The sequence below is a fragment of the Suricata suricatta genome, chromosome 8 (genome assembly GCF_006229205.1).
Source record: "Suricata suricatta isolate VVHF042 chromosome 8, meerkat_22Aug2017_6uvM2_HiC, whole genome shotgun sequence".
NCBI lineage: Eukaryota > Metazoa > Chordata > Mammalia > Carnivora > Herpestidae > Suricata > Suricata suricatta.
In genome coordinates, this window is record NC_043707.1 from 1,700,444 (window position 1) to 1,710,871 (window position 10,428).

Below are 10,428 nucleotides of genomic sequence, written 5' to 3' on the forward strand. Positions count from 1 at the left end.
GGTGGGCGCGTCCCTCGCGCAGGCTGAGCCTGGGCTCTGCGGCCCCCGCAGGACTTCCTCTTCCTGGGCGACTTCAACGCGGACTGCAGCTACGTGCGGGCGCAGGACTGGCCGGCCATCCGCCTGCGTAGCAGCGAGGTCTTCAAGTGGCTCATCCTGGACAGCGCCGACACCACCGTGGGCAACTCGGACTGTGCCTATGACCGCATCGTGGTGTGCGGCGCCCGCCTGCGCAGGAGCCTGAAGCCCCAGTCGGCTGCTGTACACAACTTCCAGGAGGAGTTCGGCCTGGACCAGGCTCAGGTGAGCCCGGCGACTGCCAGCGTCCCGCTGCCCACGGCCAGGGGTGCCCCTCCCCGGACCGGAATTTCCGAAGGGCTCTTAGGGGCTCAGTTCTGCTGAAAGGACCAAGTCTAGAATGGCAGGAGGAGATGCCCCTGGCCTCTTCTGGAGTGGGGTTCCCAGTCCGTGCCCCATTGCACCTGCAGGCAGCGCAGTGGTCTGCGGGTAGCTGCCCAGCGGCTCCATCCAGGAGGGGTGGGGAGTGTGGCGCAGTGGGAAGTGGAGGGGGTGGAGCCTGAGGGAGGACAGGCCGCCCAGCAGCGCTGCTGAGCCTCGCCCTCCTCCCCCTCTAGGCCCTTGCCATCAGTGACCATTTCCCTGTGGAGGTGACCCTGAAGTCCCACTGAAAACCTTCAAGGCCTGCTCAGGGCACACCGCCTCCAGACTTGACATGAGGAGGACGCTGGCCTCCACAGGCTCCTCCTGGGTGGGTGGCCAAGCCCCAGCAAGGCGTGGGGCAGGGCTGGTCGGACAAGTGGCTGTGGACACATCACAGGCCCCCCTCAGCCTGTCTTCCCATCAGTAAAATGGGCTTTTACACCTACCTCATAGGGTTGTGAGGGGCACCCTACAGGATGCTGGGCTGTGGCTACGCGCAATAAACAAGAGCAAGCGCTTGGTGAGGACCACACTCTGGTCAGCTTCAAGGCCTCCGTGTCCTTTCTTAGGACTCAACTCCTCTGAGGCCCGAACTCTGGTCCTGCAGCTCCTAGATCCCAGCCCCCTGGGGGAACAGGGACGACCTGGGCTGCCCGTTGTCACACCCTGCTGGGAACCTCCAGACCAGGCTCTAGAACGCAGCTCCCGTGCTTGCTGATGGAGGGTTGCTGCTTCCCCTCCATGCGAACTGTAAGGTCCAAGGTCCCGTGTGAGCCGGGGACGGATGGACACACACACACACAGGCAGTGCTGACAGACAAGGCCAACCTCACAGTCCTGCTGCCCCTCCTCCGCAGCGGTGAGCGGGCTGGACTCCTCGCCCAGGCCAGGCAGGCGGGTTCGGTTCTGGTCCCAGCCCACACCACCGACACCTCACATGTCCGGGGACTTGCTGGGGAGCACTGTGGCCCCTGTCCCTGAGAGGCCCATCACCTGAGGATCGGGAACAAGTACAACAGGGGGACAGGGTATAACTGACAGGGGCCCAGTGAGGTTTCTGGTTTGGGCAACATCTCACATTCGGCAACTCTGGAAACGCCTGAACTGGAGGAAATACCTTTGCTCCAAGTGCCTGTGTGAGTTGTTCTCGTGTGACCTTTCTGCCGGCAGACGGGGCTCTTGCTGCACAGACCGGCTCACCAGCGGCGCCCTCCCCCCCAGGCTCCCGGGCTCTGAAACTTTGCGCCCCCTCCATCTAAACAGGCAGGTGTGGTGGCCACAGGGCTTTCTTCTGCGGGTCCCACGCGGGTCATCAGCCCACAACTAGCTGGTCGCGTGCCCCCAGCAGTCAGGCGGCCGGGCAGCCAGTGATGGGACAGCGCAAGGACTTTATTCACACTTCTGCTCTGGGAAGGGGGCATCGGCCAGTGACGTGGCTGAGGGCCTCAACTGCCCCAGCTGCTGGCTCCGCATTCCCCCCTGGGAACGCCGCCCTCCCAGCGCCCCCTGCCTGCTTGCCAGGCAGAAAAAGCACGTGGGAGGAGGTGGCCTTGGGACACTAGCTACAGGGAACAGGGCTTCTAAGAAGATCAGGAAAACCAAGTGCCAAAAGCACCTTTCAATTGGAAAACACCTAATTTAAAACCCCGCGGAAGCAGAGGGCCCCAGAAGGGTGGGGAGTCCCATGTGTGCAGCCCGGCGCTTAGCCTTTCTTCTCTTTGAGCTTTTCTATGTACGTGTGCAGGGACTTTTGGATGGAGTCCCTGGAGATGAAGCTGACGAAATTCTGGATGTCTGCGTCCCGCTGTTTCACCAGGCGGTCAGCCGTGGGCTTGCGCATCATGGTTTTGGTCAGCTGTCGAGCATGGTCTAGAGAAAGGGTCCGTGTGTGAACAGCACGCCCCCCAAGACGGTGGTGTCATTCCCAACCATTCCGAGAGAGCTCCAGCAGAAACGCTGGTAGGAAACTTAGAAAATATAAGCAAGCAAAGAAAAAATGAAAACCACCTGTCCCCCACTGCCTGCCAATTTCTTCTAAAAACATACAGGCTGACATGGTAAAAGTGGCCTTTTTCCTGTCACTCGCACTCAGCTACACTATGAGGGTATTTTCCAGGCCACCAGACGTTCCCTTACCACATATGTCACAGCCGCACAGCACGTGGCCGTGCGTCTGCGTCAGGGGTCAGCAATCCTGGCCACCAGGGCCTGTGAGCTGAGAACGGTTTTTCCTTTTATTTTTAAGTAGGCTTCACTGCAGAGCCCAACGTGGGGCTTGAACTCATGACCCTGAGCTGAGATGAAGGGTCAGATGCTTAACCGACTGAGCCACCAAGGTGCCCCCAGTTTTACATTTTTATATAACTGGAAAAAATACTGAAAAAGAAAAACATTTTTGTGACACACGAAAACTGTATGAAATTTAGGCATCAGGGACCCCGTTCTAGTGAACAGGGACACGCGCTGGCTGCCTGCCCCGACACCACAGCGGGGCAGACGCCGACCCCCAGGCGGTGCGCTGGCCTCCGGGCCCGTCACAGCCGGCGCAGCCAGCCCGTTCTGTAAACGACCCGCGGGCTGTTCCTAAGTGTGCCGTGGGCTGGGCAGTGGACCCCCAAAGAGGTACGTGTGAGCCCAGGGGCAGCTCGAGGACGTGTGCCTGTGGCCGCGTCTGGAAGGGGGTTTCTGCGCAGGGAGTCGGACTGAGGTCATCTGGGGTTTAGAGGCCTCGACCCCACGGACGTCCTGCTAAGAGGAAGAAGGGGGCTGCGGAGCTGGGGGCCCCGTGAAGGGGGTGCAGAGATGGGCGTGACGCATCTACAAGCCAAGGAGCGCCCGGAGCCCCGGTGGCAGGAAGGAGCCTCCTAGAGCCTCGGCAGAGCGCGCGGCCCGGCCCAGACATGGGGTTTGGTCTCTGGGTCTACTCACTTTGAGAATGCACCCCCTCACCTTGCGGCAATTTGTCACAGTGACCCCAGGACACTAAGTCCGCTGTTATAAATGACACGCTCACGACTTGCAGGGAGCACCTTTGTGTGAACGATCTGGTCTCCCCAGAGCATCCGGCCAGGGTGGGGGGAGGCTGTGCCCGTCGGTGCGCACACCTGCCGCCCCTCCCCGTGCCCCTCACCTGGAATGGCCAGCCACTGGGTCATCGCCGACAGCGCTGTGCTCTGCACTTGGTCCTCAGGCACCACCTGGTCCACCATGCCCAGCCGCAGGGCCTCTGCGGGCGGGAAGAGCAGCCCCAGCTGCAGGGCGCGCTCCGCGCTCCGCTGCCCGATGGTGTTCACGAGGGTGTCTTTGAACCTGGAACACAAGTCACTTGCTGGAGGCCCCGTGGTGGATGGGCGCCGCCCAGGGCAGAGGGGAGTGTGGGCGCAGTCCCCAGGCTTACCAGAAGGGGGCGACGATGCCCAGCCGTGTCTCGTTCAGCCCCATGCTGTACTTGGGGTTGTCCGCCAGGATCCGGTAGTCACAGGAGAGGCTGAGGAGGCAGCCTCCTGCCGGACTGACTCCCTGCAGGCGGAGAGAGCCATCTGGCTTTGGTGCTGCAGGGGGGGTCCCGAGGTGGGTGCGAGCTCCCGGGGCGCTGCGCCCACCCTGCCCGTCAGCCCCGGGCCCTCGCAGGACCACCAGCTCTCGGGGGTCAGAAAGGCACCCTCCTGTCCAGGTGGCAAGCTGTTTTTTCGTGGCTTTGGCCTGGATGCTAGAACACCAAACAAGTCTTCAGCTGGAGCGGTTGCCACCTGTCACGCCATCCCCAGCAGGGTGTCCTGGGCCCCCCAAACTCACAGGGCCGTGAACACAGATGGCAGACTGCTCTCAGTGGTCGTGCACCTCGTGGGTCGTCCTGGCTCTCCCCACCCTCCTGTCCCTTGGCTCAGACCCTTCTGGGACCTCACTTGGAGGTGTCCCCACCGGTCTTCAGACACACTGCTTCCTAAGCCTTAGCAGCCCCCCCTTCTCCAGGGCAGGCCAGGGTGATGTTTCCACGGGTGAATCTGATCCCTCCTTGTGCGCCCTGCCTCCCCCATACAGCCCTCCTGCTGGGCCGTGTCGACCTTGTGCCCTGGTCCCTGGTCCTCCCCTTCCCCCGTCAAGTACCCCATGGCAGGTCTCCCCCAACTGTTCCCTTCCCCAGCCTTCCCGAGGGCAGGGCCACATCAGGCCCCCAGCCCCGGGGCTGGCCCTATTGAGTGGGCGAGGCCACTCCGGAGTGGGGACACTCAAACACTCACGTTGATGGCGGCAATCAGCACCAGGTTGGACAGGTAGAGCCGCAGCCACAGCTCCTGCACAGCCTTCCAGTACTCGGCATAGTGCGCCGGGCTCTTCCCGCAGAGCTCGGTCAGGTCCAGGCCGGCCGAGAAGATCCCGGGGCAGTCCTGGTGGAGGGAAGGGGCCAGGGCCTGTCACTGCCCATCTCCTGCAGCAACCCGGCCCCGGGCCCGAAGGTGCTCATGAGGCACTGGGGCTGAGGTCATGTCCAAGGTGGCAGGATGCCAACCCCGGGAGCTGGAACCGGGCCCTCCTTTGGACTGAGCTCCTTCTACTTTCCACTTTCAAATGGGAAAAGCCCAAACAGGAGGGCGGGTTGGGTGACCCCCCCGGGAACATAGGCACTGGGCTGTGTGCGTGGCTGTGCAGGAACTCAGAGACCTGGACAGGACTCCCGGGGGAGTCTGGAGGGGGCGCCTGTTCTCATTTACCCTCAAGGTCAAGAACGTGGAAGGTGCCAGCACTGGCCGGGAGGTGCTGCCGTCAGAACCCAGCCAGGACGGGGAGGGACAGCCATGGACTGAGGAGCCGGACCTCTGCCCGGGGCTGTCATGCATGAGACAGAAGCCTGGCCTAGAAAGTAAACGCCCCAGGTCCTGACACAGCTGTCACGGGGTGGGGGGGACAGGCGCAGAGGAACGCCAGCGTGGCACTGCTGTCCAGCACACGCTGCCAGCCCAGAGACGGGCAGGCACGTGGACTCAGTGGGCACCACGCAGGGCTGTCACGCGGTCACATCTCTAAGTGAACGACATGCTCCCGTGGCCGAAGCGGGTCAGGGGCTGGTGTGACGTGTTACTGACTCGTGAACTGGGGCCAACAGCCACCTGTGTTCGTGTGGCATGGGGACCTGTGAGGCACGGGATGGTCACAGGAGATGTCCCCACATTCTGACATTAAGCGACAGGAGCAAGCTGTGTGTGGGCTGCAGAGCATGATTCTGAGTGGCCCACACAGACCTGTGCACACAGGACACCCGGAGGCCGACCTGTCCTCTCCCTGGGCTGCATTCTAGCGCAACGTGGGGGACTCTCACGGGCGCCCCACGCTGGGGACAGGTGGGCATGTGCCTCCTCCCCATCCCTTGCCAGCTGCGGGCACCCCTGCCGGCCCTCCAAGCACCCACGCAGCTTATCTGCACGTGCATGGGAGGAGCCCGCCCGCGGTCCTGACGCCCGAGGACAGCCCGGGGCCGCGGGAGAGGAGCGGTGCTCACCCCACGGGAGCTGCTCCGCGAGAGAGGGCGGACGCGGCACGAGGCCCGGTACCGAGTGTGACTGTCTTCAAAACAGGGTGTTTGCAGATGTGACCAGCAGGAGACCATGTGAGAGCAGGGAGTCCTTCCGAGGGGAGGGAAAGGTGGACAGAACCCCAGGGCGGAGGAGGCAGGACCCAGGGGGGCAGCAGAGAGGGTCGCCCCAGGGGGGGCGGAGAAGATGCACTGCTGTGGTGGTGAGCCCTTGTCTGTGGCCTCTGTCACGTGTCCCCACAACAGCAGCATCACGACCCACCGGCCCCTGCTGAGGGCCCACTGGGCAGGCCTTGTGCTGCAGACACAGCAGGCACTCAGCCAAGGACACGCAGAGACATGTGTGTGGAGAGAGGCCCGTCCTGGGGACAACGTGGACTTCGGAGGGGCAGAGGCGGGCTGCCCCTCCCCCGGGGACTGTGCTGCTTTGAGGCCAGGGTGGGGGGCTGCAGGGACCCTCACTTTACTGCTGAGGGACAGAAGGGTCTTCTCTCCGTGGCTCTAGTTCCAGAGCACAACAAACAAAATGTCATGCTACGAAACTTCTTAACTGGAGGGTTTTCAGAAAGTACCAGAGCCAAATGTCCCCAGGAAACTGCAACAGATCCAGACAGATCAGCTGTCACCGTCACAGTGACCTGGAGCTGGAGGGCCACCCAGTCACCCCTGTCCCACTTTCTTCCCCAGGAGCCGCCCGCAGGACCCCCTGGCACATGCATCAGACCTGCTCCCGAGAGCCCAGAGCTGTGACAACACCAGGCCACACCCAGGACAACCCAACGGTTTAAGAGAAGCAGGCAGATGCCCAGTGGGCGTTCCGAGCCTTGGCTGGAAGAGACCGTGACCTTCTGCCTCTAAGAATGGCGCAACACAGCCATTCTCACTGGCCTCTGCAGTGTGCTGGCCCTTCCAGGGCGAGACACGCCATGCCAAGGCTCCTCCCAACTCCAAAGATGACTCCGGGGCTCTTCTGGACCCGACAAAGGGCTCGTTCCGTCAGGCCCGGGCTCCCACCTCCCTAGCCCTGTGTCCTCGATTTCTTCTCCTGGCCCGGCAGGAGGGCCTGAGGGTCTGGGTTTGAGAGCCAGCCCAGGCTCTGGGAACAGCCTCCTCCCGGCCTCCCCAGGGACACCCCTCCCAGAGGTGCCATTAAACCCCAGCATCTATTGGCTCTGGGACCTGCCACCAAGGTTGCCTGGAGAGTTCAGAAGGCCACGTCTGCCCTCTGAGAACTTGACTCGAAGGCCCATGCCAAGAGGAACGAGGGAGCATGGCACCAGAGAGGGCAGCAGGGCTGTGCCCCCTGGGGACACACCTAGCGGCCCCACTGCCAACAGGAGGCCCAGCGGGGCTGTCCTTCTCTGACCGGCGTGGGCTCCAGGCCTGACCGCAGGGCACAGGCCTTGTCTCCTGTGGGGGAACCGTCCGCCCACAGACGCCAGGACCCCTGGCGTTCCCCCTTGGACCGGGCCCAGGACAAGGGTCCCTGGTGGCACCTACAGCTGGGTCTACCCGGTTATTCCACAGCATGTGCCGTGTAGACGTGACCTTGTAGCACGTGATCCGAACTCGGGGCGCTGCCGAGCACCCACCGAAGTCATGACGGCGCCTCGGAAGGTCTTGTCGTTTTCCAGCTTCTCCAGGCTGATGACGAACTCCGTCAGCAGCTCCAGGCTGAGGCTGTTGACCGGCGGGCTCTTCAGCTTCATCACGGCGACCCCTCGTTTGAAAATGAAAGAGAAAGCTCAGGCCCAGGACGGGAACAGCACACCCAAGCCGCCTGCCCCCTCCGCCTGGCCGTGGGGAGCCGCAGTTTTCGTTCTTCATTTTTTAAACTTTTGGTTATTAAACTAATTTTTTTAAGTTTGAGAGAGGGAGCGAGGAGGAGCGAGAGACAGAGAGAGAAAGAGCATGAGAGAGAGAGACTGCACCCATGTGCCCATGTAGGGGAGGGGCAGAGAGGGAGAGAGAGAATCCCAGCAGGGTCTGCACCGCCAGCATGAAGCCCAATGCGGGGTTTGAACTCACACGGAAAGATCAAGACCTGAGCTGCAACTGGACGATCAAACAACTGAGCCACCTAGGCGCCCTGGTTTTTGTTAGAAAAAAAAAAACAACTTTTTTTTAATGTTCTATTTATTTTTGAGAGAGAGAGACAGAGTGTGAACAGGGGAGGGGGAGAGAGAGAGGGAGACACAGAATCGGAGGCAGGCTCCGGGCTCTGAGCTGGCAGCACAGAGATCAATGTGGGGCTCGAATTTGTGAACCACGAGATCATGACCGGAGCGAAAGCTTAACCAACTGAGCCCACCAGGCGCCCCTAGTTTTTTTGTTAAATGCAAGTGAGATTCACCCAACATAAATTAACTATTTAAAGGTGGACAATCTAGGAGCGCCTGGATTCTGTCTCCCTCTCTCTGCCCTTCCCCTGCTCACGCTCCATCTCTTTCTCTTTCAAATAAATAAATGTTTAAAAAAAGGGGGGGACAATCTGGGTCCATCGGATACACGCAGTGTCACAATGCTACCACGACCTAGTTGCGGCCATTTCTATCCACAAGGACCCTGTGGCCAGGAGCGGTTCCCATTCCTCCCCGGCCCCGGCAACCTCGAGTCTGCTTTCTGTCCCTCCAGGCTGGTCTGCTGTGGGAACGGAAGCACGCGACGTGTGACTTGGTACGGGTGGCGTCCTTCCCGGGCCACCGCGTTCTGCAGGCCGGCCTGTGCTGCAGGGCCAGCGGCCCGCCCGTCGGCCCGAGGTCTCCCTGCACGTGGGCGGGCCCACCGTGTGGACCTGACGCTTGGGTTCGTCCCACCTTCAGGCTCTTGTGACTCCTGCGGCCATGTGCGGCTTTGTCTACTGACCTTGTCTCCCCAGATGCAAGTCCTCTGTCCCCAGGGGATTAGGGAATGGCCCTACTCTCCTGAGGAGTTGAGAGAGCAGATTCTAAGACCAGATGTGAAAGGAGGAACCGCACTGGGGACTCCGGTTCTTGCTTTAGGACAGAAGCTAAGTTCTCAAATTCTCCACAAGCCACTCGAGCGTCCTGCCAGCAGCGGCGGGGGGGGGGGCGGGCGGGCAGCTGAGGCCATCTGTTCTGGCCGCCTGGGCCCCAGGACACACCTCAAGGGCCTCAGAAGGGCCTCGGCTCATTTAAGATACATTTCCCCTTGATCAGGATCTTAGAAATCTGAAGATCCATATAAACGTTTCTCTAGGAGTGACAACTAAGTCCTGAAGGCAAAGGGGCTGCTTTGAGCCCTCTGGTTTACCAGGACAGGTGCTAACTGGCAACAGGAATGTTTACAGACACGCGTTAAGCGATCAAAATTCCCGGAAGCAAGCTCCCCGAACTTGATTCTGAGCGAAGTGTTTGAGGCTGACCGGATTTTTACAGAGCCCGGTCCAGCGGAATCGAGGACACTTGGGGGGAGGGGAGGCAAAGGGGCTGAAGGCTTCCATGAGTTAACGCAGAGGACTTGGGCGACTCGGCTGTCCCGGGGTGAGCGACCCCGTCCCTGATGCAGGGTGGGTGGGCTCCGGGGAGGAGGGCTGAGGCCCCCCCCTCCCCGCTGCGCTGGCAGTCCTGACAGCGTTCCCCTAAAACCTGAAAGTCAGCCCGCGGCTTGCTGCACGCCTTCTCAGGCCCAGATCCGGGGCACTCTGAGGTGGGGGGCAGGTTTCTCTTCCAAGGGCACCTCTTCCACCTTTTCTGTCCCCTTTGGAGAGCTTTCAGAGATGCTCTGATGGGGGTTGGGGGTGGCTCCTGGCTTTAGTAAAACACCTGCTAAGGTTCTGTGCCACACGGGAGTATTTTAGAATACAATAAAATTATTTTATTCTAAAATACTCCCAATTATTTTCAATTTCTAATTTAATAGTTTAAATTTTTTGTTTTTTAACGATTATTTAGTTTTGAGAGAGAGAGAGACAGACACTCAGAGCGTAAGCGGGGAGGGGCAGAGAGAGAGGGAGACACAGAATCAGAAGCAGGCTCCAGGCTCCGAGCTGTGAGCGCAGAGCCCGACTCGGGACTCGAACCCACCACGAACTGTGAGATCATGACCTGAGCCGAAGCCGGACACTAACCTACTGAGTCACCCAGGCGCCCCGTCCAATTTAATAGTTCAGATAGAGGAGCGTATCCCTCAACTTTACAACACAAAACATTTTTATCTTCAGGATGAACTGGGGAAAAACCCCATTTAAGCCGCCTAGGCTGAAGACCTTTAAGCTTTGGCCCCGACAGAAACGGTCTTCAGTGCTGGGCAGTATCTCGACCGGCCTTCAGGGGGCCCCGGGAGCCGGGGTCAGGAGTGCAGGCTGCGGGCTCGGAGGGCGGGCTCGGGGCGACGGCGGCCGGGGGACAGCCCAGCCGCCCGAACCCGCGGCCGCCGGAGCGCTTACCCGCCGCCGGCTCCGGCTCCACCAGCACCCGAGGGCTCCCGAAGCACCG

The 10,428-nt window shown here is 61.0% G+C and overlaps 1 protein-coding gene and 1 long non-coding RNA gene across 3 annotated transcripts; one reads left to right on the top strand and one right to left on the bottom strand.

Moving 5' to 3' along the window:
* Window positions 1-24: 24 nt before the first annotated feature.
* Window positions 25-986, top strand: LOC115299460. The gene is made up of 2 exons (XR_003912190.1): window positions 25-303; window positions 636-986. It is a non-coding gene; the product is annotated as an uncharacterized LOC115299460 (long non-coding RNA).
* Window positions 987-1,809: 823 nt separating this feature from the next.
* On the bottom strand, window positions 1,810-10,422 carry ECI1 (enoyl-CoA delta isomerase 1). 2 transcript variants are annotated; one of them, XM_029948831.1, is made up of 6 exons: window positions 10,380-10,422; window positions 7,564-7,691; window positions 4,683-4,829; window positions 3,839-3,960; window positions 3,572-3,750; window positions 1,810-2,310 (listed from the first exon to the last, which is right to left on the bottom strand). In XM_029948831.1, exons 2-6 carry the CDS (start codon window positions 7,678-7,680, stop codon window positions 2,144-2,146), a joined length of 732 nt encoding a protein of 243 aa, XP_029804691.1. In that variant the 5' UTR covers window positions 7,681-7,691; window positions 10,380-10,422; the 3' UTR covers window positions 1,810-2,143. The 2 variants fall into 2 exon arrangements, with proteins under 2 accessions (XP_029804691.1, XP_029804692.1); XM_029948832.1 differs by lacking the exon at window positions 10,380-10,422 and adding an exon at window positions 10,358-10,364.
* Between the last annotated feature and the right edge of the window lie 6 nt (window positions 10,423-10,428).

Excerpts from the sequence above, each read along its gene's own strand:
- ECI1 (XM_029948831.1), bottom strand. The coding sequence starts at position 7,680 with ATGAAGCTGAAGAGCCCGCCGGTCAACAGCCTCAGCCTGGAGCTGCTG. Across the intron at positions 3,751-3,838 it reads GGCATCGTCGCCCCCTTCTG|GTTCAAAGACACCCTCGTGA; the intron begins GTAAGCCTGGGG and ends CTTGTGTTCCAG. Across the intron at positions 2,311-3,571 it reads CCAGTGGCTGGCCATTCCAG|ACCATGCTCGACAGCTGACC; the intron begins GTGAGGGGCACG and ends CCCTTTCTCTAG.